Source organism: Mustela putorius, unplaced genomic scaffold (assembly GCF_011764305.1).
Source record: "Mustela putorius furo isolate JIRA1106 unplaced genomic scaffold, ASM1176430v1.1 tig00000585_pilon_pilon_pilon, whole genome shotgun sequence".
Classification (NCBI taxonomy): Eukaryota; Metazoa; Chordata; class Mammalia; order Carnivora; family Mustelidae; genus Mustela; species Mustela putorius.
The window spans coordinates 848,143-865,952 of NW_025421424.1; the positions used below are offsets into that span (position 1 = coordinate 848,143).

The window sequence follows — 17,810 nt, forward strand, 5'->3', positions numbered from 1 at the left end:
ATAGGGCTCTATTATCTGCTCTTGTATTTGAAGATTTCGTTAAGTTTTATTTACGTAATCTCTACACCCAGCAAGGGGCTCGAATTCATGACCCCAAGATAAGAGTTGCATGCTCTACCAACTGAGCCAGCCAGGCGCTCCTGCTCTTGTATTTAAAATGAACTTTATTGTGTACAGAGAGACACTGATACCTAGAAAGCTTTTCTTTATCCACTAATTTTTAATGTTTTATGTCACTGCTCTTTCCTAAAATACATATACTCCCCAAAGACAGTATTTATCATTACTTGAGCAGCGGTCATTTATCTTTTGGGTCACTGGCCCCTTTGGGAATCTAATAAAAGCTTGTGGATACTTCAGCTCCAAATATACATACAAATATTTCCTGATAATTCTACATGCAATAACAGGAATTTTAAATATATAGACAACTTTCCCCTCCCCTTACTCTCTTGAAGTTCATTCACTAACTGAAGGTCAAAAACTCCTGCTCTAAAATCATAGAAGTAGTTTCCAAAGCCAGTATTTGATATTTCCTAGGATAAAGGGAAATTCAGTTTAAAACCACACTGTTAAAATAAATAATAATAAAATAAAACCATACTGTTTTTAGAGAAGTAATTTGCTATATTTCCCACAATCAGAAGTTTAAAAATAGTTGTTTTTTAAAATTAGGAAATGATAAACAATTATTTCCTTCTCCGCACCACATTTATACTTACCATGTTTTGGGCTGAGAATGGGAAATGGATCTCCCAGTTTCCAGAAGAAGTACATGAAGGTCAGCCACAGGAGACAGGAGAAGAGCAGACGCTGTTTATGTACTAGGAAAGAGGAGAAGGACAGTAAGGTAAAACAGATCTATGTTAAAGAGCTTGTTCTACTTACAGATAGGGAATCATACTAATATTTGGCTGGCTTGTTCACTTGACAAATGAGTGATGGAATAAAAGTTTTTAGAGAAAGCATCCTAATCACTGTAAGAGGAATTTGGCTGAAATTAAGATGTGGGTTAAGGGAGATACTATAGTGGAAATAGAAATACAGCTGTTGCAGCACAAATTGTCTAATCAGTCAACATTGATTTTGCGCCAAACTTCTTAAGATGCTATATGCGAGGCATCCATAAACAACAGTCGCTACTGAAAGTAACGTAGAAATGAAGCTCTCCACAGCCTCAATCCCCACAAATCCTTATCTCAATCTATGTGCTGACACGAGAGGGTAAAATACTCACGTTTACAAATACTCACATAGTCGGATGTTGCTCACAATAAAATAGCCAATGTAAAAAGGCACCATGAAAACCAGGATCAGAAGGATTACACACAGGTTCATTTTCCAGTGAAAATAACGGGAACTGAAATAAATATTAAAGAATATCACTAGAAGGGGAAGAAGGCAGCAACTTTCATTCTCTTTAGTCTTAAAGATTTCTTACTCGGAACTCAATACTGAATATATCCCATCCACTTAGTCAAGTAGGCTGTTACTGTCTGCTTCTTTATAGAGGTTAAAGAATATATTATAGAGTCCTGAAAAGTATATATGAACATCCTAACTTTCTAAAAATTTTACTTATTTAAATGAGCATGGAAATGATCTAGTTATATTCATAGGCAGTGTATAATAACATATCAACATATACTATTACTGGTAGAATATGACTATTGTTTCATTTATCACTGGGAGTCTCATAATTAAAAGAAAATAAATGTCAATAGTAATCGCTATAAATAGTAACGTGCTATAAAGACTTAAATATTTCTTTTGCATCTTCAATATAAACATTTGATCTGCATGACTACTTTTATAAATGCTTATGAACTGTATTTTGTGAATTGATTAAAATATTTTTAGGACTTTTATTTTTGATGCTATGGCTTTTATTCCCATGACTTATGCATTTCATAACTAGAAGCCGGTATCTCCCACTCCCCTTCACCAATTTTGTCCAACCCCGGACCGTGGACGTTTTTTTAAAATAACAATTTTATTGAGATAGAATCCACCCATTTAAGGTGTACAATTCAATGGTTTTTGCATATTCATAAAGTTGTACAACCATCATAATACATTTTAGGACATTTTTCATCACTCCATAGTGAAACTGTTCCCATTCGCTCTCCTTTTCTCCTCACTGCCCCAGTCCTGGGAAACCCCCAATCTACTGTCTCTATGGATTTGCCTATACATGTCATCTTATGTCTGGCTTCTTCCACTTAGCATAATGTTTTCAAGGTACTTCATTCTTATTTATAGCTAAATAATGTTCATTCAATTGTATAGATATGCCACATTTTGTTTATCCATTCGTTAGTTGCTGGACATTTGGATTGTTTCACTTTTAAGCTATTATAAACAGTGATGCTAGGAACACTTGGGTATGAACTTTTGTGTGGACATGTTTCATTTCTCTTTAGGTATGTACCCAGGAGTGGAATTGCTCGGTCATATGATAACTATTTAATTTTTTGAGGACTGCTGCTATTTCCCAGTGGCTGCACCAGTTTACATTCTCCCCAGTAGTATAGGAAGGTTCCAAATTCTGCACTGTCTTGCTCACACTTGTTACTGTCTTTGATTATAGCCATCTTCATGGGTGTCAAGTGGTAACTTACAATGATTTTGACTGCCATTTCCCTTCAAACGACTGATGATGCTGAGCATCTTTTCATATGCTTATTGGCATACATGTATCTTATTTGGAGGAATGCCTAGTTAGATCCTTTACCCACTTTTCAATGTGTTGTCTTTTTATTGTTGAACTAGTAAGAGTTCTTCATATATACTAGATAGATGTCTCTTATCAGGTAAGTAATTTACAAAAATGTTTTCCCATTCTTGGGGAATCTGTTCACTTTCTTGTTCGTGTCTTTTGTATTTGCTAATTTTAAACTTACACTTGGGCCTTGTTTCAAAAAGTTAAGAGGTTAAGTGGCTTATGAAGATATATAAAATATAGGATAATAAAATAAACTGTAAGAAAGAAGAAAAAGAAAGGAAAAACAAGGGAAAAGATAGGTATAAAAGAAGGCCAGGGCTGATGAGTAGTATTACGAAAATGCACACCACAGAGCTCTAGAAACATGGTATCAATGGATCAAAAATTTAGCTTGAAGTCTCTAATGGTTGATGTGAAATAGAAAATTTGATCAGTTAAGTAAATGACAGTGTTATAGGAAACCAACTGCTTCAAGGAAGTATAATTATTACTGATTTACTATTACTGAAGTATACCAAGACAATGAAATTACTCTAAAGATTTCCTAAAGAAGAAATGTGAAGGCAGTTAACAAGGTCTTCAACAACATCCTTTAAAGAGAAACATCAAAATGAGTTTCAGAGGGTGGTTTTTTACTGTTCCCCCCAATACAGGTGAAAGCCATTATAAAACAAAGAGCTATTCATTATAAAAGCTGTGCTACAAAAAGCCAATACCATTTAGTCTAGATCTATTGACAGCCTTTTATTTCTCTGGATTAACCCACTTTAGAGCATCTAGAGAAACAAATAAGCTACACATTTTCTAGGCAACTGTACTTAGTATTTCAGCAAAATTTCTAAAAGATATTGGGCGGTGGTGGGTTTGAAATGACAAGTGTGACCCATATTGCCAATTAAAAATGAACACGTATTTTAACTTTTTTTTTTAAGCTGAAAGTAAATGACATTCTCTTGAGAAAATTAAGGATCCTAACAAGATTATATATCTAAGTAGGAGGCCACAGCATTTCTGCTCAGAGGTGTCAAACTGCTCAGAAGTATCCTAACTCTTTGTTAGGACCAAGATTCTTTTTTGAGAACTATTCTGAATGAAGTCAGTGCACCAAAATAACACATGATCAAGGTCCATATTTCTGTTACATAGTAGGGCCAAGTGTTAGTATAAAAGAAATAGGTGCAACTGAATGTGTCTCAGTCTATACAAACCCAACCCCCCCAAAAACAACAAGATTTTAGTAATGCAACTTCCTATATTCTTTAAGGTTAACTATTTAAGAAATAAATATCAAAGTAACTGAGTGATGTGTCTTACTCTATGGATTAATTATAAAGGAGTTAAAAGGGGGGGACTTCATCTACCAAAAACAATTTTGATTGTAGAATATTTGAGGCATACTCTTTTCTTTTCATACTTAGAGGATGGCAAACTATGGCTTGCCAGACACCTGCATTCATTCATTTATTTAGACACTTGCTTTTATAAGTGACATTTTATTGGAACACAGCCACACCCATTTGTTTATACATCGGCTTTGGCTGGCTTTCACTCTACAACAGCACAGCTGAGTAATTGTGATGGAAACCATATAATCTACAAAGCCTAAAATGTTTATTATCTGGCCCTTTACAGAATGACTTGCTGACCTCTGGGTAGAGAGCAGTGGAAGTTCCTGGTTGTGATTAATAATTTGTAATTAGTAAGTAAAAGAACATTTGTCTATTCTTGACAGTCATAGGATCTATATCCTGCTCATCCAAAAAAGGTTTGGATTATTAAAGAACTAGTTAAAGTAAGCGTCAGGATACATTCTTGTTTTATCATACTACAAATTCTTGATTTATCAAGAGACATTAATTATCAACTCTGATTCTCAAAGGAATCTGAGAACACCATCTCTCTATAAGTCTCAAGTATCAGGAGTCTGGAACAAGTTATACAGCTCAGTTCAGCACTGATTCCTGATTATAGAGTCAAATGCCACTTTATTAAAAGATTTTTCCATACAGAGATAAAAAATTACAAAAGTCAACATAGAATAGCTGATGCACTCTACACACAAACAATGGTCTAAAAGAACTCAAGCTTGTAGTTAACAAGCAAGAAATATTTTGGACAGGCTGTCTAATAAACAGGCCTGTTATTTGGAGGGGAATAGGAGTTGCTTTTAAAAAATGCTTTAAAGAAGACTAAGTTCAATCAGACTCTAAGTTCAATCAGACTCGACCACACCTGTGAAATCAACAAAGGTAACTTAAGTGAAAGCTGGAGTTCAGACTTCAGAGAAGCCCATTCATAACTAAATCTGAGCAATTCTCATCTTTTCAGGTAGAGATTTTTTTCATTAGCACAACAATATGAAGGGCCATTAGCAGGATTCAAAGAGCAGCCTGAGAAGAATAAAACTTCTGGGTGAAGCCTGGGACCTAGGTTCTCACAGCTTCATTCTCAATTAGGCCTCTCAATTGGCTCTCATTAGAGCTGAAGGTCAGACTTTTTTTTTTCTTTTCTCTTATTTCACAATTGGTGTCAAACCAGTTACTAGATGATTGGGATCCATACTTGCTATGATTTTTACAGTGACTGAGACTAAACTAACCACACGGTGGATTTTTTTAGCTATGGAATTCAGGTAAGTCTTCCATCTCATCACACAGTTCTCTCCATGAGAAGGGCTGATTAGTACTCACTCACCTGCTGTTCAATACTTTTAAGATTTCAAAGATGATGAGCTCAAACATGGTACAAGAGAATGCAAAGGTCACAGAGAAGATCACCTGTACCACATACTGACGAACCTATTAAAAGTCAAATAGAGAATACAAGTCATTTCCTTGCGTGAAGTATTGAATTAATAATCTGGTCACAAGTTGGAAAACTTAATGAAAAAATTCTCAAGTCATTGGAAACAGGGCTATAATAGCAACTTGCTTGGAGCTAAAGAAATAGATGGAAGTAGGTAGTATTTCTAAATCATGGGCACTATTCCCATCATCCTCTTGTGGATGGAGAATTTAAAGCACAGCCTGAAGTGACAGGGCGAGAAGCAGCACTTAGAATTCCTGATGTGCACTGACTTAAAAAAGATCACACACACACACACACACACACACACACACAGAGGTTAGTGCTAAAAGGGTTTCTGGGTTTCTTCAACACTCTTCAGACCTTGGACCAGTTCTGGAACCTGCCCTCGGAGGCCTTGAAGTATTGAGCAGAGCAGACTCTCTAGAATCCTGGGCTCTTTCAGACCACAAACCAAACTCCTTGGAAAGGTTTACTGGTGAACATCCTAGAAACGATCTAAAAGTAGTACACAACCATTGAGCTTATCACTAAATAAAGATTAATTAGGAGATGTCCAGTCTGGGCTGGTGTTTCTATGAACTTCTGGCTTAAGAACCAGATCAGCCTTAAGATTTTGGTATTAATTTAGGATGACTTAGGTTATTAACACTGAAGGTCATATACCCAAATGAATGGGAAGATTTATAAGACCCTGTAAATTAAATTCTCTTCAAAAAAATAACTGTCTGCTGTTGTTCTTTATACTGATATTACTAAGGCATGTCAGTTTTGCTCCTGAGTTACATAGAGCCTGCCTTTATTTTTTATTTATTTATTTTTTTAAGTCAACTAATCATAGTCTCCAATTTAAGAATTATATAGTACTCATTTGGCTAAAACTTCCTACCTTGGAAGGGAACATGACCTTTCTTGGACAGAGGTATTTTTCTTGTCCATTTTATTTTTATTTATAAAGATTTATTTCAGAGAGAGAGAGCACACTTGCACAAGAGGAGAGAGAAACAAAATCTCAAGCTGCCTCCATGCTAAGTACAGAGCCCAACAGGGGGCTTGATTTCCTGACCCTAAGATCACAACCTGAGCCAACTCCAAGAGTCGGATGCTTAATGGACTAAGCCACCATTCGTGCCCATTTTAAAACAATCTAGATTCATACAGTAGCAGTATAACCAAAATGAACTCTTCTTACCTCGTAGTCCTTAAACAGTTGGCGCATGAAGAAGAGCCACCCAAATCCGAAGAAAAGTATCTGGAGGAGAAGGAGATCAAATGTCAATATACATAATCTTTTGAGAAATGCCCAACACAGATTATTTTGAGATAAAAGTTCTGTTAACCAGACAATTAACTTGTTTCCAAGATTAAAGACAAGATCCACTTATATAAGATCTATTTATTAAAACCCACAACACTGGGAGAAGGTTTAAAATGCTCGTCAATTTTTGAAATTATCCATGTTTTAGAACATTGTTTATGTTAGGCAAAAATAAAAGTATATTTTTTTTCCGGCAATTTGCGATTATCATTTTAGCTAGAGAATCTAGCAAGCAAAAAAGGAGCCAGTGAAACTTGCCTCTTATATTATATCCCTGTTTGCAAGTATTTAGAAAAACAAAACTTAATGGGAAAGGAGTTAAAATTAAAAAAAAAAAAAAAGAGGAAAGTGGTAGAAAAACTGATTTTTTTAATGTACTTTCTTTCATGGAGCTTTCTTAGCTTCTCCACAATATGGTTTCCCTAACAATGTAAAGCCAAGAGATTGCAGGATCCCACTTCATCAGTTTTGGTTCAAGCTGGCATCAGATGGTAGGCACATGACAGCACTGTTCAGTGTTCTAAAAACTGTTTTTTTTTTTTAATTGGTGAGCAGAACCTTCTCTGTATACACACACACACACACACACACACACACACACTCTGACACAGCTCCTCTTTTTTTCTTTTTTGTTTTAAACAGTTTTGTCTTATTTTTAAAGTCATCTCTACACCCTTTGTAAGGCTCGAACTCACCACCTAGAGATCAAGAGTCAGATGCTCTATCAACTTTGCCAACCAGGTGCCCCATAACTCCTCTTTTCTTCTGCTGGGAACGTTAAGAATAAAATTCTTTAATGCTTCCCACGAACTTTAGGAGGAAGCATAAACTCTTGAGCATGGTTTAGAAGACTCTTCCAGCTTCTTGTGTCCCTCATATTCACCAAATTCATATTTTCAGCCATGGAACTGCCTATGGTTCTTTAGACACAATACTCTTTCCTTCCTATAAAGTCTTCTATGCACATTGTCCTTTGACAGGAACTTCTCTTCAGTTCCTACAAGTCTTAACTTAATTATTACTACCTCTGGAAGGCCGCCTTTGACCTCTCAAAGATGTATTGCTCTTTTTATATAATCCTATTCGATCTTGTATTTCCAAAGCGTTTGCCACACAGTTTTGTAATGTCTAATTTAAACACACTTTCTTAGATGTTAGCTCTGCGAGGACAAGGGTGTTTGAATACTAATCTGTATTCTCAGCACCCTGCACAATGCCTGGCACATGGTAGGCTTTCCATTAATGTTCGCTGAATAGGTAAATGGTCCAAGGTGAAAGATGGTTTGTTCTTAAGGAAGAGTCAACCTCAATTTTTTGGTGATAATTTATATGTGCTGTGCTAAGTGCTGGGGATACAAAGATGAGTAAGATAGTCACCGCCCTCAAGGAACTTGAAGTGTAGTGGTGGAGACACTAAATAATTATAATGTCACAAGGGGCATACAATGGTAGAAATATATACATAATGTAAAATACGGGAAAAGGGAGATCAAACAGGTATGTAGAGAGATAGGATGCATTTAGGATGCATTAGGAATACCTTAGTTGAAGGAGGTTTTAATTGCACATGAAGCCTGTATCATGTGCAAATTTGAGGATTATATGTATTTTTCTAGACAGAGGCTCTAAGGTATTTATCACACATTCGAAGGTTTCCACCACCCCTAAAATAGTAAAGAACTACTATCTTCATGGATGAAAGAGCAGTAAGTAGGAAAAAGACAGGGGATGGGGGTAGAAAGACCTGGCTTTCTTTGCAGGTAGGAAAGAACATGAGTACAAGCACAGAACTAAGAAACTGCATGATATCTACATGGGAGTATACTGGGAATATACAGGGGTATATACATGGTTTGGTGCTGCTGGAAGCTAAAATTTCGAGAAGGAAGTGGGTGAAAATGAGGCTTAGAGAGGAGGAGCAGGAGACCAACTCAGAGGCCTGAAGACCACTCTAAGGAGCTTGCAGTCTGTAGGTTATGAGTCATATTTTAGTAGGAAAAAGACACAGCCAGGTTTGTTCTATATGGACTATGGTGGCCATGTAGAAGATGCATTTGAAAGAAACAATACTGCAGAAAGATACCATACAGGTGGTTACTGTGGCTGTCCAGATGATAGATGCTAAAGGACTGAACTAAGACACTGGTGGCTGGAGAGGAGACAATAGGTTAAATCAGCAGGGAGGAGTCAAGCTTGACTAGTCTGGAATACATGATGAAGAGTGAGGCCACCCAATTTATACAAAGAATATTGGATAAAGAAAAGGTCTGGGAACTAGGATGGGAGATTAAGAGAAGAGTTCAATTTAAGATGTGCTAAGTGCCTAAGGGCCATCCACGTCAACATAAAAGAGATTATGAAGGCAGAACTCAGATACACCTTAGAGTTGAAACCACTGAAGTACGTGAGATCACCCAGGAATAGTATGTACAGTGAGAAAAACAATATGGCAAGAAAACAGTGGAGGGTAGGAATGGGAAGAACAGAGCAGGAAGGAGACAGAGAAGGAGTGGACAGAAAATAGACCCAGGAGAGGGTGGTATCCCGAAACCAACCTAATAGTCTGAATGAGTGTTAATTGAAGCAGGGGGCAATAAAACCAGGAATGAAAATTATTCAAAGGATTTGGTAACTTGGAAGTCAATGCTAACCTATGGAAACCAGTGAATACTGAAATGGAGGCAGGAAACAGATTGCAGGTGGGCTGAGGGTGAAAAGGGTAAGGCAACAGAGACAATAAACACAAATTAATCTAGGGAGAGCCAAGACAGAAATACCGACAGCACTTTTCACAAACAAGAACAATACTAAAATCTTACAAAAGACCCTGAATAGCCAAAGCAATCTTGAGAAAGAAGAACAAAGCTAGAGGTATCACACTCCCAGTTTTCAAGATACACTACAGAGCTGTAGTAATCTAAACAGTATGGTACTGATACAAAAATAGACATATAGAACAATGGAATAGAATAGATATCCCGGAAATAAACTCTAGTTTACATGACCAATTAATCTATGACACAGGAGGCAAGGATATACAGTGGGGAAAAGCCAGTCTCTTCAATAAGGGGTACTGGGAAAACTGGATAGCTATATGCAAAAGAATGAAACTGGATCACTTTCTTACACCCTACCAAAAATAAACTCAAATGGATTAGACTTAAATTTGAGACCTGAGACTATAAAACCCCTAGAAGAAAATACAGGCAGTAATCTCTTTGACATTGGCCTTAGCAACATTAATCTAGATAGGTCTCTTCAGGCAAGGGAAACAAAAGCAAAAGTAAACAATTGGGGGGCACGTAGGTGGTTCAGTTGGTTGAGTATCTGAATCTTGGTTTCCACTTAGGTCATGATCTCAGGGTCATAGGATCAAGCCCTGTTTTGGGCTCTGTGCTCAGCATGGAGTCAGCCTGAGATTCTTTCTCTTTCCCTTTGCCCCTCTCCTTACTCTCGCTTCCTCTCTCTCTAAAAATATATAAATAAAATCTTAAAAACAATACAAAACAAAAACTACTGGGACCATATCAAAAAAAGCTTTTGCACAGCAAAGGAAAAAGACAACCTACTTAATGGGAGCAGATATTTGCAAATGATCTATCCAATAGCTAATATCCAAAATATACAAAGAATTTATTCAACTCAACAACCAAAAGACAAAAATTCCAATTGAAAATGGGCAGAAGACCTGAACAAACATTTTTCCAAAGAAGACAAACAGATGGCCAAAAGACACATGAAAAGATGCTCAGCATCACTAATCACCAGGGAAATGCAAATTAAAATCACAATGAGATATCACCTTATACCGATAAGAATGGCTACTATTAAAAAGACAAGAAATAACAAGTGATGGCAAAGATGTGGAGGAAAAGGAATCCTTGCGCAATGCTGGTAGGAATGCAAACTGGTGTAGCTACTGTGGAAAACAGTATCGAGGTTCCTCAAAAATTAAAAACAAACACACTAATTGGCAAAGATATATGCACCCTTGTGTTTACTGCAGCATATTTGCAAAAGCCAAGGTATAGAAGTAACCTAAGGATCCATATGAGGATGAGAAAGATACCGTGTTTGTGTACATGTGTACATACACACACACACACAGGAAAATACAGCCATAAAAATGGATGAGATCTTGACATTTGAAGAACATAGATGGACCTGGGGGTATTATGCTAAGTGAAATTAAGTCATGAGAAAGACAAATAACATGTGTTTTCATTTATATGTGGAATCTAAAAAACAAAACAAACAAACACAAAGCAGAAACAGACCCATAAATGCAGAGAACTTATGGTTGCCAGAGAGGAGGGAGTGGGGGGATGGGCAGAATGGGTGAAGGGGAGTGGAAGATACAGGCTTCCAGTTATGGAATGAACATCACAGGGATAAAGATACAACCTAGAGAATATAGCATTGTATGGTGACAAATGGTAGCTACACTCGTGGGGAGCACAGGGTAACTCAGAAGACTGGTGGATGACCAAGTACTATTTGGTACACCTCAAACTAATGTAACTTTGTGTATCAACTATACTTTAATTAAAAAACAAAACAAAAAATTGTTTAAAAAGTATGAAAAAGAGGAAACATTAGATAGCAGCCTAGAGAAGGAGGTGGGGAAAAGAAAGTTTATAGGCCTTGGGGAAGAAGTAGTAGAGTAAGGGGCAGGTGAACACATGTGAGAAGGAATCTACACTACATATTTTGGATGTATTCAAATATTTCATATTTCACAATAAAGTCTTTTTAATTTTGTTATTCATTTTTCACATTTCATTATGTCCTTTTAAATCAGTGCCCCATTTTATTTTCGGTGAGTTTATATTTTACATAAAATTGCCTTAAGACCAGTTAGTTCTGTAGCAAAAATACTTGAGGCAAAGGTGTTTACAAGGAAAGCTAATCGACAGTGTTAATAATTTACTATGATGAGCAGCAACTAACATTTATTGACCATTTACTATATTCCAGGAACTCTAAGTACTTAGCACTGTAATCTCATTAAATCCTAAAAACCTGAAGTATGTGTGATTATCCTCACTTCAGAGAAAGCTGAGGTTTATAGAAGTTAATTCATTTATAGTAATTGTCAAAATCAGGATCAAATCTGAAGTTTGTATGGCTGATTTCAAAGCTTGTGCTTTTAAGCACTTTATAATAAGCTGCGCTAAGATCAAAGGTACAGGTGGAGAGGATGACCTTAAGAAGGGGTAAGGGGCACTTTATTTTCTGATATGGGAGGAAGGCAGTTGGGATGGTTGTAGACATACATAATGGCTTAGATTAAGACCTAGGGCATAGAAGGAAATTATATCTTTTGTCCTCACTTTTACTGATACAGGAGGCAAGGTTACCTGCTAAGAGTTTTAAGAAATGAGGAGGGAAAGGGAGGCTTTGAGGACAGTGATAGAGATTCAGAGAAATTAGGAGGGGAATGGCACAAACAGCTGACCATTTCAAGAAAAATAAATAAAGTCTGAAATATATATTTAGTTAATTTTATTTAAGTAGGCTCCATGCCTAGCATGGGGCTCAAACTTATGACCCTGAGATCAAGAGATGCATGCTCTACAGACTTCATTTAAACTAAACCTTTCAGTTCATATAAAACAGGAAAAATGAGGAAGAGGGGTTTCTAACATAACTACATCTCTATTTACTTAATATTTACTAGGCTTCCATGTATCAGCAGCTGATTTAGATGCTGGGGAATACTGCAGAGAATAAGAAAGAATAACCTGGACCTCATGAAGTTTACAAATAGCAGACACAAATAATAGTGATAGAGGCTAAGAAGAAAATAAAACAGGAAAATGGGATTGAAGGTGGCTAGGATGGGTGCTACTGTGATGGGGGTAGGGAGTCAAAACAAGCCTCTCTAAAGTGATATTTTTACTGATACCAAAACAATGATGAAGGAGCTACATAAAAATTAAGGTCAGAGAACAGTCCACACAAATGATTCTTTGGGTCTTAGTTCCTCACTTGTAAAGAGCATTAAATATTTAATATTGCGTGTGAATTCATGTGTGAAAGTTAAAGTACTGTATAATGTAAAAAGATATGAAGGCCACTTTCTTGCTTTAACTTATTATGTCTGTGTTAAAAATCTTAAGATGCTACAATATAATGCCAATTTCCTCACCCACATTCTTTTTTAAAAATTGAGTTAAAAAAAAAAAAAGCTACTGAAATATTGTCATTTTTCCTAAGTCAGTAGTAGGGCTGAAACCTGAATTGTCACGAAGGGCAATTAGGCTTAGAAAAATTAGAAAAGCTTAAGAAAGTTAGAAAAATAAGAGAATTACGTGTCCAGATTTTTGTGTTAATAAATTTGAATATTATGCAGCCAATAAAAACAATTATGAAAATGATATAAAGGATGGTAAATTTTAAAAGTTATCTTATTAGCGTGTCCCTTGTTTCATATTTTCTAAAATGTTGTATTTAAAGTTTTTCAAGAGCCAAGGACAGTGCTCTGTTTCAAAGACAGAAACATTAGGATGAAGGACTATGGAAACTGGATCAAAGATTTAGTTTAATTTAAACCCTCAAAACTGTTTCTGTCATTTGCCACTTGAAATATACTCTAAACTATTGGGGAAATTAGGAAGTAAAAATCAATAATTAGATAGTCTGAGCTTCTACAAATATTAACAGTTGGCCAGCCAATACCTGTGTTTAGTACTTGTACTTAATGGCAGGGGGATAAGACTTGGACAAAACAGGACCTCAAAAAATAAATACATAAATATCAGAGTTACGATAAATGCTATGAAGAAAACAGAGTAGCTGAACGAATGAAAGCTGATAAAAGCAAGAGGCTTCCACTCTATCGTCCAGCAATGGCACTACTAGGTATTTACCTAAAGGATACAAACATAGTAATCGGAAGGGCAAAAATAAGTCATTCAGAGGAAGACAATTATCATATGATTTCACTCATATGTGGAATTTAAGAAAGACAACAGAGGATCATAGGGGAAGGGCAGAAAAAAGTAAAGTAAGATGAAATTAGAGAGGGAAACAAATCATAAGAGACTCTTAACTATACGAAATAAACAAGGTTGCTGGAGGGAAGGTAGCTGTGTAATCAGCATTAAGGAGGGCACCTTCGATAAGCAGTTGGGTGTTATATGCTACTGATGAATTACTAAACTCTGAAACTAACTAACTAAATTTTAAAAAAGCAAGACACTTCCTAGACATAATTTGTACAGAACAAGGAATTAGTGTTTATTTAGGTTTGTACCCGCAGAGTTTTTATAAAATGGTCGATAAAAGCCTGCGGACTGTGCTAATTAATGAAGGTGACCAATGGGTAAAAAAGGGAGGGTTAAGAAAAAGATCCGAAGCAGAAAGAGTGTTAAAGGATGAGGTATTGGTGCACAAACCAAACCTTAAGTACTTTTAAGGTCTCTGAGCTGACCACGGCAAATTCCTGCAAATGGGGATTCAGGATTTGACAACTAACAAGCGAGGTCCCCACGTGTCCCCAGGAGCCAGCTCCCATTGGCCTGCTCCGTACTCCGTGCGCGGAACCACACTCTTCCGGGATCCGTGGGAGAGAGGCGCAGGCCAGAAGCTTTGGGGGCTTTGGGGACCGCTCTTTTCTCCCGGCCCCCGCGCTGAGCGCTGAGGCCGTGTGATTCTCTCCAAAAGTGGACGAGAGAGGGGAGATACAGGGTGGGTGGGGGAGCGGACGGCCGCAGGGCGCCTTCCCACTATGAGGCTAAGGAAATCGGACTCCGCAAATCCCACACTCTCCCCCAGCTCTGGGAACCGAAGAGGCAGGTCCAGACGCAGGACGAGGACAGCGAGATTCTGGGCCAGCCAGCACCACTGAAACTCCGAGAAGACAATTCACGGAGGAGTGGCTGAGGGGGTCCCGGGGTGGGAGGCAATAGCTCACCTGAGAGGTAATCATGATGCTGGAGTCAATCAGGAAACTCATGGTGTAGGGAAGGCTCGTGCCTCCACTTTCCACTCCCTGTGACCGCAGCAAGCTCGGGCTACAAGCCCTTTCACAAAGGCGGCCTTCGCCCGGGTGACACCGCGGGGACCGCGGCTAGCCAGCCCGACGCCATCAAGCTGCGCCCCAGTCAGCCAATCCGCGCCTCTAGCCAGTGCTTCCCGCCCTGGGCTAAGAGTGGGCGGGGCGGACGCGAGGCTCTTGGGAGGAGAGGCCCCGGGGGCGGGGTCAAGGACCGGAAGTTCTGGGGGTGTGGCTCAATTATGGATGTCCTGGCTAAAAGGGGCGGGATACAATTAAGTGGTTTGAAAATCCCAAAGCTGATGTAATGCAAGGTAGCATTTTATTTATGAGGCCAAAGTTGGTGGGACCTGAGGTAATATCTTATTTTAAGTGGTAATTCCATTTTGTAGTGTAGTGGTCATGGTTAATAAGATGAAGTTAATGATTATAATGAGCTAGATAGACCATAACTGAGGCATTGTGTTTTAAATGTTGTTACTTACACTTGGCTACCCAAACAACTACTTAATTACAGGTAAGGAAGAGTGGAGAGGCAGATGATATTTTTAGCAAATATAGATAAACAAGTAAATTTCTGAGGTGATAACAAAAAAAAAGCACACCATCTCTAACAGGAGTGATAATCTCAGCGAACTTGGTAACAATCAGCCCACACCTGGAGTACTGCACTTTTTGTACCACACTTTCAGAGGCACAGAGATGTATTGGAGCATGCTCAGAGGTGAGCCACCAGATGAGGACAGATGGAAGAAACTGAAGTAAGGAGACTCAGGAACATGATAGCTATCTTTGTGTGAAAGAATGGGTAGAATTGATGCGGCCCCTGGAAATACATGTTAGACAAAGGACTGGAAGTTAAACGAAGCTAGATTTAACTCAAAACAAGGAATAATTCTTTAAGGGTCTGAAGATGAATTATTTTAGGAAATAGTCCCCCTCCCTTGGAGTTGCTCAAATATGGACTTCATCCATTTGATACTCATTTCATGAAGGCTTAATGCATTGCTTTGTGGCTTATCCTTTTCCCCTCAGGCTCTAGGTAATCCTGGAGTGCCTGTAGTCTCATAGCACTGGAAGGTGGCTTCGTATGAGGGCAATGACCCAGTGTGGGAGCTGCTATAGTCCGTACCTGGAAGCATAGCCTTTAGTGCACCTGGCATTGAGGACCTGAGTGTTTAGACTACTGCAGTCTGAGTAACTGATTTATTACACGCAATTTATTGGAATTGAACTCTGCCGTACTAAGCAGTCCAAACTACCTTTCAGATGTCCAATCCTTTATCCAGAAGGCTAGGAAGCCGTGGAGGTAGCCCTACTATGGCAGAGTCAAGTCAAAGAACTTTGTGTCCTTGGCTACATCTATCAGGGAGGCAGGTAGATGACCAAACGGATGCTACTTGATGAATTAGAATTTCATCTAATTCATCTGAGATTCAAGGCTGTGTGATAATGCAGAATTCTGGGAGAGCATATCAAGGCTAAGAGTTCACCTTGGTGGCTTACTGGAATGCATGGTGGGGATCAGGGTCTCAGTGAACTTGGCAAAGCAGAGAAAGGCATGCCATCCCGCTGGGCCCAGCCCTGTGCAAAGCTCTGAATGGCACCATTCAGGATTTTCCCTACTGTAACACCTGTATCCAGGTCAAGGACAGGTCTTGGTGACCCAAAGAACTACTACCCTTGCTTTTGATTGCAGAATGTGACTAGAAACCTTCACACTAGATTTATGTCCAATTGATTCACCTCTCAAAGTACTGGGAGGGATGGCTGAAACTGAGAGCTATGAGTTCTTGCTTTTTTTGTCCTCACCTTTGCTTCTTTCCCCTTAGAGCTATTACCAATCCCCATGACCAACAATGGCCTTTGACAGGAAAGGAGATCTTTCCTCTCAATCCCTCCAGGCCAAGTGCACAAACCCTTCCCTTAAATCTCTGAATCCCAGCTGAGCCTAAGGTACAGCATTTAACAATAGAACTTTGTGGGATGCCTGGGTGGCTCAGTTGGTTGAGCAGCTGCCTTGGGCTCAGGTCATGATCCCAGCGTCCTGGGATTAAGTCCCACATGGGGCTCCTTGCTCAGCAGGGAGCCTGCTTCTCCCTCTGCCTCTGCCTGTGCTCACTCTCTTTCCCTCTCTCTCTCTCTGATAAATAAATAAAATCTTTTTTAAAAAATAGAACTTTGCCAGACATATGTCACAAGACTATGGTAGTTATTATATCACATAGAATAATATTTATGATGGTGATAATAGCTAATATGTACCAAGTGCTTACTATGTGCCTATTCTTAGATCTTGACATGTATTAACTCATTAACTCCCTAACTTAGTCCCTGATTTGCCTCTATATGGCAGACATGGTTGTTTTGTTTCTTTTGGAAGCATATTGAGCACATTGGCACTTGTTGGAATGAGTTGAAATGAGAATGAGGCTCATGGAGAGAAAGGAGTTCCTTCTTCTTTCTATTTCTTTTCTCATCCTAGAATCTTTCTCTTTTCAGGATTTGACATTGAAATATCCATTTTCTTCACAGGAAGCCTCGCCACCTATGGGGAGTATAGGATCCTATCCTATGTTCATAACTGGACTAGAAGGTGAAAGCACAACTATTTATTAGCAGTACACAAACATTATCAGGAGCTGTTTTCCTGTATTTCTAAATTTGTAGGATTATGTCTGTCTACTTGCAAATCAAGATTTGTCTAGATTTTTTCCCCTGGGACATAATCAGTTCCTTCCAATTTATGATTTCAGGTCTTTAATCAGACTTTCTAAGAAAGCTTTTTCCCATTAGATCTTTGATGTTTATGGTTCTCTTGTCCTGACTGTCTTTCAGGAGGACCCATATTTATGTTGGATTTCTATGGCCTTCACTCCATGTCTATTACCTCCTCTGTGATAATTTTCATGCCTTTGTTCCTCCTCTTGGCATTCTGGGAGACTTCCTGATGTCGTGATTCT

The 17,810-nt window shown here is 38.3% G+C and overlaps 1 protein-coding gene across 4 annotated transcripts in view; it reads right to left on the reverse strand.

The window, feature by feature from the left end:
- Positions 1-14,997, reverse strand: part of GPR89A (G protein-coupled receptor 89A) — a 59,585-nt gene extending 44,588 nt beyond the window's left edge. For 2 of the 4 annotated variants that reach the window (XM_045081817.1, XM_004779628.3), the window contains exons 1-5: positions 14,767-14,995; positions 6,723-6,782; positions 5,420-5,523; positions 1,254-1,360; positions 723-824 (exon numbers count right to left, since the gene is read on the reverse strand). In XM_045081817.1, the coding sequence (XP_044937752.1) occupies positions 723-824; positions 1,254-1,360; positions 5,420-5,523; positions 6,723-6,782; positions 14,767-14,808 (415 nt within the window). In that variant the 5' untranslated portion in view covers positions 14,809-14,995. Of the gene's footprint in view, positions 1-722; positions 825-1,253; positions 1,361-5,419; positions 5,524-6,722; positions 6,783-14,766 lie in introns of all 4 variants that reach the window. The other 2 variants (XM_004779629.3, XM_004779627.3) reach the window with 2 other exon arrangements.
- Between the last annotated feature and the right edge of the window lie 2,813 nt (positions 14,998-17,810).